Raw genomic sequence first — 19,046 nt, 5'->3', positions numbered from 1 at the left:
AAAAATGATATGGAATAATTAAAATCAACCAACATTAAATGACTTTCAATTTTAAGCCGTAGAAATAAAATATTAAAATTGTATTAATAAAATAAATACAAAGGTTTTTGTGAGTATCGTAATATTTTTATTTAAAAGCAAAGAGCACATCAATAATACCTTGTGTTTTTTTGTGCCTATTCGAGTAAAATCTTGTTGCTACTTAGTAATTAGTTTTATAAAATAAGTATAAGTTAAAAATTAAAATTACAAACACAGTTGTAAATGTATTGCACCGTTTTTCAACCTAAAAAGTATGTCCTAAGCAGTAAATCAACAAAAACAAAGGGCTAACAAAAGGGAAATTTACTGGGCAAATGAACTTGAGGCTGTAGAAACTCAGGACTAGCAGGAGATGAAACAAGAACTGGACGCGCAGACCGCTGAGAAGGTGCAGCTGGACTAGCACTCGATTGCCCGGCCAAAATTCCATTCAGTATCGCCTGGCTGTTGTGGGTCTGGGAACCCCCGAAGTCCTTGGCCTGGCGGATTTGGATCGCAGGGGATTGGACACCCCATCGGTGTTGTAGCTGAGGTAAACATGCGAAAGATCCAGGAAATCGGGTTCCTTGCCACTCGACTTGTGAGCCGAGATGTGTTTTCTCATATTGTTTCCCGTATAGGCAACACATTTCAGTTGCCACTCCCCGATGTCCTCGTTCCAGTGGGTATACTGATTAATCATCGACTGGTACTCCTTGGGAACATACGAATTCAATACCAGCTCGCACAAGGCTAGTTCCCTGGATAGGCTTCTGATATTCTCGTAGATTCCCTCCTTCTCCCGCTGGTGTTCCTGCTGCTGATCTGCCAGCTCCGATTTCACACCCATCAACATCTGCATCACCCGATGAATCTTTTTGGTAATGCCAGTACTGGCATCCTGGAGCGTGGAATAGCGCTCTTCAATGTCAATCCTTTCGGTGGCCTTTTGCTGAAGGGTTTGCTTGAGTGCCTCCTCGGATTTCTCATGTTGTTCCAGTTCCGCAATGGACTGCTCTAGTAACATCTCTTGGGTCTGAGCCTTCTCTAGAAGATTCTCCCCGCCCACGAGGATTTTTCCTTCCAAAGAGACCAGTTTATTTCGAAGAGTTTCCTGCTCCGTTTTAGCATGCTCGATTTCCTTCTGATGTTCGTTTTTACGCTGAGCCAGTTCCTCTTTCTCGGCATCGGTTTTCTCTCGCTTCTTCTTCGGTTTCTTCTCCACAGCTTGGACGGTGGAACTCTCCATTTCGATCTCCAGTGGGGCCTCTAGCTCATCATCGGCTGTATCCTCCTCCTCTTCGGAGCTTGGCGGCTCCTCCTCCAAGCTGCTGCCCTCCTCCAATTGCTTTCGGAGACGAGCAATCTCCTCCTGAAAGTGACGGAGCAATGCATCCTTGGGTTCCTCATTGATGTGCATGCGATTTTGGATATTCTTAGCACGACTAGCATAGCGCAGGGTGGATATGGTTTCCATATAGTTGCTATCCGCTGGACTAATGGTGGCACACATCACGGTCTTGGAGTTTCCTCCCAGCGAATCCTGAAGAAGTCGGGTTAGTTTAGAGTTCCTGTATGGGATGTGAGTACTCTTTCCATCCACCAAAGCACTGATGACATTACCCAGCACCGAAAGCGACAGATTGATCTTGGTGGCTTCCTTGAGTCTCTGTCCACTAGCCTGGGTCTTGGACTGCCTCTCGGAGCCGGCAAGATCCACCAGCTGTAGTTTACCCATCCGTACGTGTTGGGCACCTCCTTCACCCAGTTCGCTCCTCTCCACAGTTATGGAGAAAATGGCATGGGATCTCGAGCTCTCCTCATTCATTTTGGTGGCTCCCACAGCACGGTTTTTGTTTCCCAATCGCATAATGTTCTCCAGATCATCGGCATTGTGCACTACATAACCACTGAGATCCTTGACAAAGACCCCTATATCGGGTCTCTCCTTGACTTCCAGACTCTTGCCCACATCCTTGCCCAGCAGATCCCGCACCTCTTCGTTGTATATCTCCATATAGCTGACTCGCACCAGGAACTTTTGGTTTTCCTTGGCCTTGGCGATATGCCCGAATATGTGGGCAAAGGCGTTGGGAATTATGCCCTTTGTCTGCGGGGAATCGGGATTCCCGGACATGGTATAGGTTTTTCCAGTGCCCGTTTGTCCATAAGCCAAAATGGTGCCATTGTAGCCCTCCAGAACCTTATCCACAATGGGACGTGCTGTGTCCACATAGAGATCCATTTGATTGGAGCCGCCATCGAAAACGTTATCAAAATAGTAGGTTTTTGGTGGTTCATTGGCCGTGGGATTGGGCTTCATCACCGTAATGGCCCGGTTGATTTTATCAACCGAAATCGCACTTAGCGCTCCGGCAGACAATTCGTTTTTATCCATGGGCCGAGTTCGCACCACCACACGCACATTCTCGATTTCGCCATCGAATTGTTGGGCCGTTGTCCCCGTATTTCCCTCTTCCTGCGGCATTGTGATTTAGATCCTGGTTCTCTCCGCCTAATTCCCTATCCACGCAGAACAATTATCCACTTTTTGCGCTGGCCGCACTTAATGGAGATCGATATTTAGGGTTTTTCTTCGCATTTGTTTATGCGTTGCTAGGTTTTTTTTTGCGAATGATTTAACGACGGGTAGTCAGCTGTTATCGATAAGTGGGCAAGTGCGAAAACCGACTTATCAGAAGAAGAAAAAACGGGCGAGAGGGATGCCAGATCTGCTGGAAAAGGTATTCATCGTTTAAACGTTCTAATTGGAAAATACCAAAGTATTGGATTTTAAAACAGTAAAAAGTATAAAATATTTGTATGTCCGTAAGCACATAAAAAAAATATTCATCTAGATATTATGAGTACCATCTTAATTTACTTTTTAATGAATTGTAGTTCTATTTTCTGACAAATAATTTTTTTATAAAGACCGTAAAAATATTTAGGAAAGTATAAACAAAATAAAAATGTTAACAGAGTTCATAATGCCCATAAAGTTGTGCTAAGTTTATTGACGTTTGGCATAGCCGCATTGCAAAACTTTCAATGATATCAACAAGTGATTGCAAAATAAAAAAACTATGCTAACAGGTAGTTCTAGTTGGATTAGTTGGATTGGTTTTGACTTTACTTAATAGATGATGGAATAGAATTTTAAAGATGGCAAACTATCTGTAAAATACAATCTATTTTTTTATATCTTGTTTTTTTATCCTGCTAAATCAACTGTATTAACAACCAATGAAACCTATTAAACAAGTTTTTATGATACTAATTAATAAAATCATAATTCACACAAGAATTGTGTAAATAAATATGACAAACTTAATGAAAATTTTAAAAATTATTGAATATTTTTTTAATAATGGCATAAGTCTAAAAAATACCAACTATCGACGCCAATGGACGAGTGGAAAAGAGAGCGGGCGAGTAAACATCTGCCCACCACCTCCGCGATAAAGAGAGAGCTCCGAAGAAGAGGAAGACGTTGTGCCAGTGGAACTGAAAGATTCGATTGGCGATTGGCTGCCCGCAGAGTTTCCTTTACACGACCAGACGACGCAGAAATTAAAACTCCGGCCACCATGGCAGCGACATTGCGACGATTCCATGGCTTGAGATTGCTGAAATCCGCGCCAGCACTCAACCTGCAGCAGGTAAAAATCGGGAGCCACCGAAGCCAAATTTTCCACAGACTCATCAGCACCACCTCGAAGAAGTCGTGTCAAATGGCGAAAAACCGCAAAAAATACAACTCCATCGGATGAAACACAAAGATAAATAGTCAGAAACAAACATAAAGTGCCTCTAGTTTGGGATCCCTAATCTTACGGGTCGTTCACTGCAAAGATACGAACCGAACACCCCAATTATGTAACTCCGTGCAAAAAATCGTACTCTCCTTGGCCGACCGAGAGATTTAAATCGTATATTCTCTCCTTGCAGGCGAAGAACCTCTCCTCCGCCGGAAGTTGGGCAAGTGGCAACAAGAAGGTAAGTTTGCGAGTCAGGAATCCCAGATATTCCCCACTTGGCATTTCATAATACCCGACCGGACCTAACCTCAAAACGCGTTTGCTTCTCGGTGACTGTGTGCGGGTGTACGTGTGTGTGCCAAACAGCTGATCGGAGCCGTGGGAGCGATTACCGGTGGAGTTGGTGCCCTCCTCTTCGCACTGGAGCAATCCGTGCAGGCGTCCGGCAGTGAGGTGCACGCCCCCGCACAATCCTGGAACCACAAGGGCCTCTTCGACGCCCTGGATCACCAGAGGTAAGGTATAGCATACCTGAAGTCAGATGCACAGTATCATAATATGGTAAACATAGCAAAACAAATTTTGGGAATATGTTTAGAAATGATAGTTTTACTAAAATTGCTTAGCACTTAATATATAGATAGATAAATGACGAAACAAACAGTTCAATATTTTTTAAATTTAAAACAAAATTGTAATAACATGGCTGGATTTTCTAATCTTTAAAATCTGGTAGTATCTGGTAGTATTATTAGTAATTAATATAAAACTGTATACATATATTATTAATAAAAGGTCATTTTAATAACAAGGTAAATTAATTAGCACAGTAACAAAACCACTCAATATTAAATAAAATAGAATATAGATTTAAAATTTTTTTTATTCTTAAGTGTGCCTGAGTTAAAACCAATTAAAAAGAAAAAATAGGTAATCAATTTTCGTAGAAAATATAGGCAAATTATCTTTTTCCTCAACTAAGGACCTTTAAATATTAAAAATTATATGCTAAAATGGTTTTATATTTTTAGCGTTCGTCGTGGCTACGAGGTGTACAAGCAGGTGTGCTCCGCCTGCCACTCTATGCAATACATTGCCTACCGCAATCTGGTTGGTGTCAGCCACACCGAAGCCGAGGCCAAGGCTGAAGCCGAGCAGATCACGGTAAGTCCTTTCAAAAGTACCTTGATCAATATGATTTTTAATTGATTTGCATACCCCCAAAACAGGTCAAGGACGGTCCCGATGACACCGGTAACTACTACACCCGTCCCGGCAAGCTGTCGGATTACTTCCCGTCGCCTTATCCCAACGAGGAGGCGGCCCGTGCTGCCAACAACGGTGCTTATCCTCCGGATCTGAGCTACATCGTGTCAGCCCGCAAGGGCGGAGAGGATTACATCTTCTCGCTGCTCACGGGCTACCACGATGCTCCTGCCGGAGTCGTGCTGCGCGAGGGCCAGTACTTCAACCCGTACTTCCCGGGCGGTGCCATTTCCATGGCCCAGGTGTTGTACAACGAGGTGGGTTGTCTATCAAATAACTAAACCGCTCACATAGTTTCTCGAATTTTGATTTCGATGTTAAATTGAAAAACTTGATAGGTTTAAAATTTTAAACAATTTAAAACCAAACAAATCAAATGGTTAACGCGCTTTAAAAGATTGTCGTTAAGAAAGCTCACCCCACCTTCATAAATTAATAAGGATGAAATGCTGTCCTACTTCAGTTATAAAGTTAAGTCGAATTTAAATCCCCATTCAGATATAAAAAAAAGATACTTATTTTCAATAAGAGACAGATATTTATAACAAAATTTGTTGAATGGCATGAAGAATCGTTTAATAGAATTATGGGCAATTTTTTGCTCACTAGATGTTTTGGAAGATTGTCGTTAAGTTGCAAAATTTAAAGATTATTGCTGTCAGAAAAAATATCTGGTCAATCCAAATCTATCCTAGAATATAACTAGAAATCAAAATAAGGACGTGATTTGAAATAAGTCGAAAAAAATTGTCATATTTTAATGAATATATCCCATTTCAGGTGATTGAGTACGAGGACGGCACACCGCCGACACAGAGTCAGCTCGCCAAGGATGTGGCCACTTTCCTGAAGTGGACCTCCGAGCCGGAGCACGATGACCGCAAGCAGCTGCTGATCAAGGTGATCGGCATCCTCGGCTTCCTGACCGTCATCTCGTATTACATTAAGCGACACAAGTGGTCATCGCTCAAGTCGCGAAAGATCGTGTTCGTGCCCAAGGAGAAGTAGAATGTTTGAATTTGATTTTGATGGTGTGAAGAATTGCAGTGTTATCGCGGCTTTATCGACTAATAAAGATAAATCAATTTTAAGCAAAACCAAAACACACATAAAACAGCATCAGAAACTACCAAGTCAATGTTCTCTCTACACGAAGAAATAAACACAAAATCTAATTTGAGAGAGCCAACAATACGATCCAAATAAAACTAGCTAAATCTATAAACCTTGGGTATGCCAATACCAAACGAAGAAGATCGGAGAATGAAATGCAATGAGAGGGGGATTAAAGCTAAAGAAACTACCAGATATAACATTGATTGTGTATAACATGGATAATTCAATTATGTATTTAAAAAAATAAACAATTGACAAAAAAATGGAAATGATTATTAAGAAATCATTCCAAAGAGGCGGGAATGGGAAACTTTGAGTTAATTTGAAGGCGGAAGTCGTATATTTGGGGAATATTTAGAAGATACTTCAGTTCTTTGAATGGAGCCTTAGCTTTTTATCTGAGTTGCTAATCGGTGAATAGGTACAAAACTATTGGCATCACTTCAGAAAATATGTATTATATCTTGAATAATAAAGATTAATTTGCATGTTCAAAAAAGCTAAATTTATTCCATAAATATTAAGAACTAATGTTTTTATGATCATTAAAAATGAATATGATATATTAAATTCTTTACTTATTTTGATTAGTTTATATTTTTTCAAGTTCTCTGTTTTCACCATTTTGAATTTTCTTCTTCAATTACAAAATAGTTTAATTTATTTAAATTTGTCCAGTCGCAATTAAAACTCAATCCCATAATTTTCTTTGCAATATAAACAAATGGTTAATACGCTTACCAATACATGTTTTCCGGCATCAATCTTCATCAGTTATCAATTTAGAGAGCTTCTTGATTTGTTTTAGCCTTTGCCAATTGTATAACCTGGGGTTTTCTACATTTCAAGGGGTAAAGTTGATCTGTAAATTTTATGGAGAGGCTGAATTAGATTTAAGATTAAGAAATACGTTTCGGAAGATCTGTCGTTATTTAAAGGAAATTTTCATTGTTGACTTCCCATAAGTGACGACCAATCCTGTCCACTTTAATACTTTTTATTGGATTAATTGTTTTATTTAGAAGCTTAAAGTAAAGTATTATTTTAATCATCGTTCATCATTCTGTCCGCTCGATTTCCTCATCGGCTTAGTGTGTGTGTGTGTTTCTATATATATCTATAATTTCCACTTTCAATGATTATAAATCGCGTCTCTCGTCCCAAGCAATTCGGGAGGAAGATATCAAAAAAAATTAAAAAATGAACTAAAAAATCGCTTCTTCAATAAAAAATACTTTCGTACTGGCGCCGTCTACAAAAATGCTCTTCGACATGTTGTTCTTTGTTTTATTAAAATTAATATATATTTTGCTTTATGTATATAATTAATAAATTTTTAGTTTAGGCAAAAAACAATAATTACGCTTCTCTTTTCAAAGAACTCGACTCTTATGTTGTGATCTCATTTAATCTTTATAATTTTCATACTTTACTTTTCTGTTCGATTAGATTATGGATTTTGTTGCTGGGTTTAAATTATGAACTGATTTTTCGCATCTTTTTCATAGGCGTTTACTTGTTGCTTTCGCTGCTGTTTTATTTCTTATATAAGAAGTTGTTGGTTGGGACTGAAGTAGAAGTAAAGTAACCAAACACGATGACATAGTTCATGACGGAAGGGACGACGACGACCTTTTCATAGTGACGCTTCTATCGCATTTTTCGCTGCTGTTCCCTTTACTTATAGTATAGCTTGCATTTGGTTGTTGATGTTTCCACAATAACCGCACTCGATTTTTATTACGTTCATTATAATCATTCGCTGCCGCCACAGCAACTCGAAGGAACAGCACTACACAATATCTTCCACGAATGTGTGACCTTGGTCTTGGACTTGGACTGATGGGATTTTCCTGCTATTACTGAATAGAGTGTGGATGCTGCTCCCGCTGAAGTTGCAGTCAGAGCTGCTGCAGCTGCTGCTGGTGTTGCTAACGGATGTTTGTCGACTAAAAACAGCTTCCTTCTGGCGGCTGTGCCAGCTTCAGGTTCTCTTTCATGGTCATAATCCTACGGATTTCCTGCAGCATCGTTTTTATAGTGTATTCACGACTCCACCTGGCCAACATCTGAACTGATCTATGATCAACCTGTGGGAATTTTAGTAGGACCATTAGCAATCGTAGTCGTATAATATGCAATCGCATTGTTTCTACTCACCACTCCATTGTTCTGGTTAATGCAGTTAATGTTTACTTTAGTTAAAAACCTGAGCGTCGGTGGCTCATCCGGATAACGTTCGCCGCACTCGATCTTTAGTGAATACATTCGATTTTCGAACGGTGTCTGTAAGCACAAGAATTTGCAATTACCATTTAATAAGCCTCGATTGATTATACACTAAATACTATGTGCAATTAGGGCCAGAATGTCGATGAGTCAGGTACCCATTCCCATCTGCGTTCTATTTTCTACTGCCACTGCAACTAAAGCCATGATGGGGTTCCGTTTGGAGACCCTTCCACCCTAACTCCTCAATGATTCATGCGGCGGCGCGCGCAACACTCCTAGACTATACAAAAAATAAATGCAAATTTAGTTTTCTTCTCGGGTTTCTTGGAAGTAATTAAGGGAAAAAGCGATTTTCTTAGAAAACCATAATCTATGAATTTTCGTTGAGGGCATAAATATATCTTTTCTTGAATAGGCTTAAAAAATATAAAATAAATACACGAATCCTAAAGTGCATGTTTACTTTGCCAATCAATCTTATAAGTGGCATTCAAATTGTTATAACCACAAATTTTTCTTAAAGCAACAAACTCCCCTGTTATATTTTATTTCTTTATTAAACTATGACATATTATCATCATTTAATCATTTATAAAATTTCACGACTGTAATTACAATCGTGGCTCGAAAGATATGCAGGTCAACTTACTTAGCAAAGGCAATAACTTCTAAAGCTAATTCCCAATGAGTTGCATGAGCCTGCTAATCAAATGCAAATATTGCTAACTTTCCATCTCTCTAGCCAAACAAAACCCACTTAAGATACGAAGTGCTCGAGTGCTACCCCATAATCATCATTTTACGCAACCCTGGCGATAAAATGTCAATAATCCTACCAAAATTGTTGATAAATCGCACTTATCTAGTGACGTAGCCAACAGAAATGTGAGGAAAGTGCTGCAATAAGCCATATACTACTTCAATATGCATGGAAACTTACTCTAGGCGGACCGATGATCATGCCGATCCAGTAAGTGAGCGTCATGTCGTCGTCGTTCTCCAATCCCCACGATATGGTGCCATCGCCCACGCCCTTCTGGCCCTGATCCAGCTCCTCCAATAAGCGGAAATTTCGTGGCACCACTGCAATGTGAAAAACAAAGAGGTGAGAACTCGATGACATAATGCATTTTTACTGAAAACTTTAATGTTTAATTACTGTCATTAGGCTTGTTGACAACATGTTTTTGCTACTCTAAGAAAAACCACAATATCAGTAAATATTTGTACTATGTGTTATATCAATATAATCTGTGTCATAGCGCAATAAATATAAATATAATACATAATCGCGCAATTATTTGATGTGAAAAATATAAATGTGAAACGGCTTATACATTTTTTATTTGCTACTATTTATTATTATTCACAAGCATTCTTAAAAGTACAAAGCAATAATTAAAAAAACACTAATATTGAAAGCAATAAAATTATTGGAGGGTTTTAGCTTATAAGTATAAGACTTTAAGCTTGTGTTATTCTGATATTTTTATTTTATTCAAATTACTCCATTAGTTCTGTTCACGATTAAAATGAAAGAATTTCCTTTCGGTTTTAGTGACGTTTACCATTAGAGTAGGGTCATACTGGCAATATTATTCTCTGATTGGGTTTTTTATTTATGCCTTTATCACTTTTTATCACTTTGCCCTAGTCGAAGGTAAAAATATAGAGACTGATATTTTAAAGTGAAATAATACAATGTACCGAGTTGTTGTACACACATAGCGATATTTTTTTCCCAGTGTGGGGTCATATGGGTACGTGTTGTTGTTTGTGCTTTGCGTCTTGTGTTGTTTTTGTTTTCGCCCGTGTGACTTTGCACGCATTTTCGTGCAGAGAACAAAAAAGTGCGAAGAGAAGAATTTAAAAACTCTGGGTGCGGGGAGGGTGTGTCGGCGGGGGACGGCAAGAAACATAATTTCTGCATTTGCAAAAACAATCCAAGCCAATGTAATTTGCAGCTAATTTAATTAGAAAAGAAGGCAGCTTGCAAAACGCACGCAAAACGCAAGTGTGCAAAAAAAAACTCAAAAGTATGAGGGCAAGAAGAAGCGATTGCGAGTGAGCGAGAGAGAAAGATGCAGGGGGTGGTGGAGCGGGCGATATTTCGGAAAATGTCAAGTCACGAAACGAAATTGCAACGGAGTTTTTTTCAAAGGAAAAGCGGGCAGAGAAAATTGCAAGAGCGGCGTGGCCCGCTAGCAAAAAAATATCCATTCGCTTTTATCGGCTTTCTTTCGTCTTTCGCCCTTGCTTTCGTCTTCTTTTTCCCCGTTTTTCACACACACACACATTGCGGTTCGCTTTTCGGGCTCGTTGCGGCGGAAAAATCGACGCCGGGCAGCGGGAATTGAGGAAAATGGATTGCCAATACATGCGGGCAGGTGCGGATCCCGTTTATAAGCTGGCAAATCGTTAATTTATCAATTTTAATTCTTACCAACGCCGGTACTTGATGTATTCGCCATTGTGGTTAATAGTGTGACCGCGGCAAAGTCAAAGAAACGGTGTGACCACGGAAGAGCCAAACAAATATACCGTTTCGCTCTCAATAAAGACTTTTTCTGCCATTTTCAAATATACTATTAATTAATCTGAGCTTCCAACCAGAAATGTAGGATAGTAGGTGTTTTTAGGTGGGAGAGCAAAATAGCTGTCTTATTAACGACCATTGAGCAATTTGTTAATTTTTTTTTAATTCCTGCGTGGAAAATGAGTCTAGAGCGGTTTATTATTTCACAGTTTTGGAATAGCACCTTACATTGAAGTCTTATTGGATTGCCAAAGTCAAAAATACTGATTGGCAAACGTATTTTTTTAATTTGCATGTGGTATTTTTATTATTTACTAATGGATAAAGCATGAGTTGATGTGATCGTTTCCAATATTTTCTTGCAAATTTCTTTATTAAAGCAGAATTTGGACGGTGATATTGATGCATTCTTAACGGGCCTTAAAGGTTTGATAATAATCATGAGTTTAATCATTTATTAATAAGATTCTTGATGTTAGATACATTTATTTTCTAAATTTTCAATCCCCATTAACAACCCACATAGAATATCTCGGAGTGGCTTATGGGCATTTTTGCTCTTATTGATTTTAAAATAATTTTCAAAAATAACACTCGGAGGTGCCAAGGAAACCTACAACAAATTATGGTCTCACCAAAAATACCAGATCACCTGGCAGCTGCTCGTTATCAGCGCTGTTAACTAACATGACAATCTGTTCAATGCAACGCGTCAGCTTTTTAAACAAACCAATTTGGAGCTTGATTAAATATTAATTGGCGAATCCACCGGCTAATTATTATTGCGAAATCGATAGAGGAACCAAAATGGAGAGCCTCTACCACCAAACCAACAATGCGGTGAAGGAAATCGAGCGGGATTTCCAACGGCTGAGTCAACTTAGTCCCCAGGAATCACTTGACGTGGAAAACGGAATACAACTGAAGATTACCCAGGCCAATTCGTGGGTGCTATAAGCATATGTTTCCTTAGATAAAATACCATTAATTAATTATCTTCTATAACCAGTAATTGCGATCGATTGGATGTGCTGCTGTTTAAGGTCCCACCTTCCCAGAGACAAAGTTCCAAACTTCGGGTAGATCAACTTAAATATGACTTGAGACACCTGCAGACATCCCTACAAACCGCCAGGGACCGAAGGCAGCGGAGGATGCAAGAGATCTCGGAAAGGGAACAGCTGCTGAACCACAGATTTACGGCAAACAGCTCCCAACCGGAGGAAACCCGCCTGCAATTGGACTACGAGCTGCAACATCATTCCCAGCTGGGAAACGCCCACCGAGGAGTTGACGACATGATAGCCTCGGGTAGTGGCATTCTCGAGAGCCTAATCTCCCAAAGAATGTCCTTGGGTGGCGCCCACAAACGAATTCAGGCCATAGGCAGTACATTGGGTCTATCCAACCATACAATGAAACTTATAGAACGCCGACTGGTCGAAGATCGTCGGATATTCATTGGCGGCATGGTAGTCACTTTGCTAATCGTTGCCCTGATCATCTACTTCCTAGTGCTCTAAAATCAAGCAGCTTGTTTAGTCGAGTTTAAATTAAATGTACTCTATTTTGTAAATCGTTAAATGCACAATCATGGGGGTGTGTAAATTAGTCATCGCTCTCCAGAGAGATGTTGCTACCAAAACGCTGGTACAAATGGGCCTTCAGCTCGTCCATTTCCGCCTTAATAATCTTGGCCTTGGCTTCTACGCCTGCTATCTCCTTGAGCACCTGATCCTTGGTCTCCTTCAGCAGATCCTGGGTTTTTTCCAGCTTGTGCGAGAGGAAGACCTCGCCCACCAGGAACGGAATGTCCTCGTCCTCATCGAACAGCTCGATCTCCTCTAGCGCCTCCTCCACGCACTTCAGTTCGTTGCGTTTCATTTCCAGCTCGGCCTTAAAGTCGTCCATCCGGGCATTGTGCTTGGCAAAGCGGTTTATCCTCTGCTGGTCCTCGAAGGAGATGTGCACATCATCGTGCTAAAGAAAAAAAGGAAAATACAATTAGAATCGAGGAAGGATAGTCTAGTTTTCTGGTCCCTTAATTCACTGGCAGTGCAACTATTTAAATGACACCTTTTCCTAGTGGAACACTTCAGATCACTTTTCAGAATGGTTGAATTCTGTTTAATTGAGTGAAATTCTTCAGAATTAGATACATTCCAAACAAACTGACATGTGCCCTTAAAATTGAAGAAACTTTAACAATTTTATTGATTTTTTCCATCACATTCGTATTTTAATTAGTTGCTGTAAAACAAGCTAAAAAAGGATAATAATGTTTTTAATTTAAAGTTGTAGACTTATTTTAAGGTGACAGACGGACAGACTTTTCGGAAATCAGTGATACATTATAAAATTAATGAAATATATATTTTTAAACGTTATAGGGCGGTGAACTTTATATCCCTTCCGGGATACAAGCTTTGAATCAATTAAAATTGAATTGAAATGACTTTATGCCAAGTATATTAATTTTTAGGGGCCACCGGATCAGTCACAAAGTGAGGTTACTTTTATCCCCATCAGCTGTCCATTGATGATTCACCAATACTCACGTTCTGGAACACCTTGTTCGTTCCGCTCGCTACTTTTGCTGCCATTATTCAGTAATTTTTAATGAATTTTATAAATAAATTAGGCTGTTTTAAAAACAGTTGCTGTTGTGGGTGGTTAGCAAAAAATTAGAGGTGGCGAAACTACGATTGTGACATTAATGTTTTCAAGGCATCGGTTATATCGATGATTGGCATTGTAGTATTAATTATTTTCCACCACTAAAAGTCCCTACGAAGAAGGTCGCCAACTATCGATAACAATGCTAAAGTTGATGTTTGACCGCCTTTAGAACGGGTGGCTGAACTCGCTAATGTTAGTTTACAGTGTAAATAACGTGTAAAATCGGTTACTTACAGATTTTCTCATTTTATCCGTATTCAGTAAAACGAATTCGTTTAAACTTTATTTGATAATTAATTTATAAAAATTTAATTAATGTCCTTCATGCCCTTACTCTCAATTATATTACTTAGCTTCAAGAAAATCTCATTTACTTATAGAAATATTAAGTAAGAAATTGCAAGTTATTACTCTTTGGTTTTAAATTGTAAATACGATTCTGAACAATCTCAAATTAACTTAAAATATTTATTCACTAGGGAATATTATAAAATACATTATACATGTGAATTACATGCCAAGATATAATAAATCATTTCGATGCTAATGTATATAATTTTTATAGGTGAGCATCCAAAATTATATTTTATAAATAAAAAGAGTTTCAAAAATTGTAATTCAAATTGAAACAAATTTCTGAAAAATTAATTGTGACCGTGATTTTTTCCACATATGCACAATTTTTGTCATTTATTCGCCACGAATTAAGCCCACCACACAGCTAATTAGTCAAAGTTATTATTGCTTCCTTTTGGCCATTCGATTTAATCACTAATTGCTTGCACATGTCACAAATTAAGCAAAAACTAATAAATTATTTCAGTTAATCACCGTAATTAAACGGGATTTCTTCACCCGATGCAATTAAATTTCCGTTGGCAGCTTAGGAATTTTCCGTCCCTTTCCCCATTGTATTTCACGGCTCCATCCGCATTAAGCGGAGTATTTCGGATGGAGAATGCATTTGCCACTTTCATTTCCCCTTTGGAATATTATCAAAATATGCAAATGCAATTAGACGGAACTTAACATTATCCATTAAGGGAGTGAGAAAGTAGGGTGTTTGCCGAGCAAGAGAGAGTGTTAATATCCTGAAGATGACTGCGCTTTTCCTTTCGCTTTTCCGCCGAAATTCCCTTAAGCCAGTGTCAGTTTCACAAATCGAAATCATTTCGATTTTAGGCAAATATTTGCAATACTGCAAATTGAAGCTTAATTTATTGAATTAGCATTGCATCAATATCATCTGAAATTGTGAGATGAAAACACGTTGTTTGTTGCAACAAGTTGTCCGTCGAATTGTGTATTCAAATAATATCAGCTTGTTAGTTTAGCTTTACAATTTGATTAAGCGGAGGCTCGAATCAAAATAGTTCCCTTTAAATAAACAAGTTTATTGATTCAGTGCAATATTTAAATTTGTTAGCTTTGGGTGTAAAATGATTTGTTGGTATCATTAAATATTTAAATGGATTATTCTCCCAAGCATAATAAATTCTAGCTGTGTGTTGCAACTAAAAAACATGTTTAAGAGTACAAACTAGATATTTATTTATCATTCGTTTGATTTTTAATTTTTTCTATTTCATATGATTAGATTAAGTTTACTGTTTCAAAAAACCAAGCATGAGCAATAATTTTTTTATTTATTAACTAAATATATAATTCCATGCTTAATTAGCTAAAACAAATAAACTTCATTTATTTAAAGTTTATCACTATTAAAAATCCAAAGGAGAGTTATACTTGTAAAAATCAGTCTAGACTGTATCTTACATAAATATTTTATTATAATATATTTTATTTGAACAAATATGGTAAATTAAATTAAAGAATTGTGCTATTAATAAGATAAAATCATTACTTTTCTGATAGCAGTATTGTAAAATCATCGGGATATCTTTAATCAATTGAATTTAAATATTCATTTTATAATATTAAAGGGACATTCTTAACCAATCAATGACCAAAACGTAGGTTTGTGTCTCTTTCGCTGCCTTCCATTGAATTACTTCCCATTGACCCACTTTCGGGGCATCAAGTGATGCCCACATCGAGTGTCGCACATATGGGCTGAGTCCTTGGCAAAAGGATACTCCTCTTCTCCAGTGCGTGGATGCTGCCACACGAGGGAAATCAAAAGACATGGCGTCAATCAGTTTTCCACTAAACCAGGCAGATGTCGCCTGCTGCGGGCTCTTGCCTTCCTTTCCCTTTTGATGTCCTGCGAATTTTCCCTCTACCCGATCTTCATCAAGTGGAAAACCTGGCAGCAATTGGCGACCTGTAGTTGAAGGGCCTCCATCCGAAAGGTAGTTAAACTTTGCTTAGCTCAGGTATTGAAAAATTTCGGGTCCTTCAGTTGGTATTTACATTTGCCCAACTATTTCATTGTTTGTCCATTTTGCTGGATGGATGTGCTTTGATTTCGATTTCATTGCACACAGGTGCGCAGCAGGACAGTTCGGTTCGGTAAATGCTGTTTGATCAAGCCAACTATTTGTAGTTGTCCTATAGCAGGGCCTATACATTCAGGGAAAATTATAGTTCTTTGGGTTGAGTTAAGGATAAAACTCAGACGATTACAAATGTTTTATTATTTATAAGAAATTAAAAAGATTTTAAAAGGAAACTCTTCCACATATACATACTTTAATTGTTCAGAGATGTGAAAACGTTAAAATTCCCAACCTCTTATTCGCAGAAGATTAACAAAAATTTTAAACTTTGAATTACACAGAGAAAGAGAAGTTTTGTGCCCATACTCTTTAATTATGATAAATAAATAAATAATAACTAATTGTTTATATTGTATTAATTGAAATTTACTATCAACAAATATTCCCCACCACTACGAATCCATTTTTCCAAATTTTGCCTAGCATTTAAAAGCTTTTAGCCAATATTAAACTTTTTCAATATGATGTTATTTCACCACAATTTTTTTGAGTACATGCACTTTTCAGTCTTTTGTACTTTATTTTATAGTTGAGATCTGACAACTCTTGTTTATTTGCTGCTACTATTTGTGGCTGTGTCTAACTTCGGTTCTCTTTCATTTCTCCAGAGTGTCGTGTCGACTTGAGAAATTGTTTATGTTTAATTGGAGTTTCGACTTAAATATGCATGCTTTAAGTTGACCCGACTGAATAAGCCTCCCCCTTAATTGAGTTAACATCCCCGGGTTCTCATTTCGCATTCCGTGTTCGTATCTCTTTATTTTTTGGATTCGATTGCAATTTGTGTTATTAAAAGCCGACTCTGTGTGGGGGCTTGGCTATAGCTTTAATGCGTTAATTTATCACGCCAGACCCGTTCGTTCTATATAGATGCTTGTATCTCCACATGAGAGTCACGTTCTGTCTCATGTCTCCGATGCGAGGCTCCAAAAGGATTTATGGCCTCACTTAAGTTTCGCCTCCTGATGGGGCACAATTTGAGTTTTGTATGCGGCTTTCAGACAGGTGCCATAAGTAGGACGAAAATGAATAATAATAGCAGCTACTCATATATGATTAACCCGATAAATGATAGGCCAAGTGGAATCAGCGACATTTATTACTCACTCGCCTAATGTGGTTTTAATGAGTGCGTGACGGTATTCAATATCAGGGCAATGTCGTTAGACTACGCCCAAAATGGACACCTTTAAAAACTTTCAAGTGCACTTATAGTTCAATCAATAAAGTACATGCTAATTAACACAAGTAAAAATAATAAAGATATCAATAAATTAATCAATTTAATTGACTTTCGGATGGTTAATAACAAATATCATAAATATCTGATTTTATTTGAGCTCAATTAAAAACTTTTCTTTTATATAACATTTAAGACATGTATATTTGTACCTATTTCAATAATTTTCTTATTTTCTTTTCCTAATATCAAGAATTCTTTAAAAACCCAAGGATAAATTATTTTGCTCTATTCTGTATTTTATCTTCTTCAAATTAGTCTTAAATTAAAGCTTCCTTTGTTACAGTTTCTTTCTTACTTTTGTGACTGCAGTTGAGTGAATTTTTGGTTAAATTAAATGTTTTTAATGCCCCAACATTATGTGCACGACCGACAAATGTTCTTGGCAGGCCACACAAAAGAAGCTCCCTTAAAACTGAAAAGGGGCAACCTGATGAAGTCTCATAAATAAAACATGGAGCTTCTCACTCTTACTCTGGCCGTTCAGGTTGTTCAATTCATAAATAATGAGTGAGTTCTAGGTGAACTCTTTGCCATTCCTTTGAAATGCAAATAAAAGGTATTTTCCTAGCTAAACTTCAGCAACCACATGGCGTATGCGCAATACCTCCCTTACTTTTACTTTTTTGTGTTTTATGTTTTGAACATTTTTACAATTCAATTGAATTCTTACAAACTGTCCAGAAATAAGTTCAGATATGAAAAAAAATGTTGGTTTCCTCGGGGCCAAATTTGAATTGTCCAAATTGAAACGAGCTGTTTGGTGACTTTCCATTGGATGTTTTTCAACCCGTTTCGCTGACATCAACTGCATTGAAATGTCATAAAAATTGAAACACGTTCCTCGTTGTGTTCGCTGCTGTTTCCTGAATTTGAACCTGGAACCCCCATCCTCCAGCCGTTTTTCGGCTGACTTTGAATGGCACTTCTGGTGGTGACTCTGTCCTGCAGTATTGCTGCTTTTTGGCCTGCTGCTTTGCATACAAATAACGGTAATCTTTGGCTGGCCAAGCCCATTTCCCTGACCATGTTAAGGCCCACACCCCCATCCCTGTATTTCCCAATGCCTAACCCCATCGCGCAGTTAGTGTGTCTGCCACTGACGATGTCCCAACTTGGTCCATTTCGCTGATGCTGCAAGTTTGCACTTTACACGTGGCCTGCATCCATCCATCCTTTATGGGCGTGGGCGGAGGGGGTGGTGAAGGGGCGTGGACCACGTCTGGGTGCACTGGATATTATGAAAATTTATTGTTTTACGTGCGAGTAATTCTGGCAATTTTGAAAGACTGCGCCAAAGGTCGAAGCATCTAAATCAATGCGGAAAAAAATGAACCCATTGGGTGGGGAAAAATGGTTAGTACTAGAGTAATCCAACATTACAAAAACGCTGAGCAAAATGTACATAAAAATAGTTATGTAATTTAATATGCATGAAATGTAATTAAAATATAAAAATAATTGTTTTATTATTAATTACTACTTTTTTCAAGCTATAAACATTTTTGTAAAAGGAAAAAATAATGTTGAAAGTGATTTAGGCAAGAAGAGGTGTAACTAAATATGATATTTAACATTTGTTATTATATTTTATTATAATTTATATTTATTGGTTTTATTATACCCGTTACTCGTAGAGTAAAAGGGTATATTGTATTCGTGCAAAAGTATGTAACAGCTAGAAGGAAGCGTTTCCGACCCTATAAAGTATATATATTCTTGATCAGGGTCACTAG

General features: G+C 38.0%; 5 protein-coding genes across 5 annotated transcripts; 2 read left to right on the top strand and 3 right to left on the bottom strand.

The window, feature by feature from the left end:
- Nucleotides 1–110: 110 nt before the first annotated feature.
- LOC108043051 (kinesin-like protein KIF3A) lies at nt 111–2,682 on the bottom strand. Its single transcript, XM_017121590.2, has one exon. It carries the CDS (start codon nt 2,507–2,509, stop codon nt 473–475), a length of 2,037 nt encoding a protein of 678 aa, XP_016977079.2. The 5' UTR covers nt 2,510–2,682; the 3' UTR covers nt 111–472.
- Nucleotides 2,683–3,499: 817 nt separating this feature from the next.
- Nucleotides 3,500–6,433, top strand: LOC108043052 (cytochrome c1, heme protein, mitochondrial). Its single transcript, XM_017121591.2, has 6 exons — nt 3,500–3,683; nt 3,973–4,020; nt 4,149–4,297; nt 4,814–4,946; nt 5,012–5,305; nt 5,829–6,433. Exons 1-6 carry the CDS (start codon nt 3,612–3,614, stop codon nt 6,054–6,056), a joined length of 924 nt encoding a protein of 307 aa, XP_016977080.1. The 5' UTR covers nt 3,500–3,611; the 3' UTR covers nt 6,057–6,433.
- Nucleotides 6,434–7,437: 1,004 nt separating this feature from the next.
- On the bottom strand, nt 7,438–10,953 carry LOC108038084 (ubiquitin-conjugating enzyme E2 variant 1). Its single transcript, XM_044457807.1, has 4 exons — nt 10,840–10,953; nt 9,337–9,479; nt 8,325–8,450; nt 7,438–8,254 (listed from the first exon to the last, which is right to left on the bottom strand). The coding sequence occupies exons 1-4, from the start codon at nt 10,865–10,867 to the stop codon at nt 8,114–8,116; spliced, it is 438 nt and encodes a 145-aa protein (XP_044313742.1). The 5' UTR covers nt 10,868–10,953; the 3' UTR covers nt 7,438–8,113.
- A 619-nt stretch (nt 10,954–11,572) lies between these two features.
- On the top strand, nt 11,573–12,508 carry LOC108048203 (probable Golgi SNAP receptor complex member 2). Its single transcript, XM_017128718.1, has 2 exons — nt 11,573–11,876; nt 11,942–12,508. The coding sequence occupies exons 1-2, from the start codon at nt 11,740–11,742 to the stop codon at nt 12,453–12,455; spliced, it is 651 nt and encodes a 216-aa protein (XP_016984207.1). The 5' UTR covers nt 11,573–11,739; the 3' UTR covers nt 12,456–12,508.
- LOC108044223 (probable prefoldin subunit 4) lies at nt 12,480–13,647 on the bottom strand. Its single transcript, XM_017123148.2, has 2 exons — nt 13,491–13,647; nt 12,480–12,912 (listed from the first exon to the last, which is right to left on the bottom strand). Exons 1-2 carry the CDS (start codon nt 13,533–13,535, stop codon nt 12,541–12,543), a joined length of 417 nt encoding a protein of 138 aa, XP_016978637.2. The 5' UTR covers nt 13,536–13,647; the 3' UTR covers nt 12,480–12,540.
- Nucleotides 13,648–19,046: the final 5,399 nt, after the last annotated feature.

The sequence above is a fragment of the Drosophila rhopaloa genome, unplaced genomic scaffold (assembly GCF_018152115.1).
Source record: "Drosophila rhopaloa isolate 14029-0021.01 unplaced genomic scaffold, ASM1815211v1 contig_163, whole genome shotgun sequence".
NCBI classification, from domain to species: Eukaryota; Metazoa; Arthropoda; class Insecta; order Diptera; family Drosophilidae; genus Drosophila; species Drosophila rhopaloa.
This window is presented reverse-complemented; position numbering and strand designations above follow the sequence as displayed.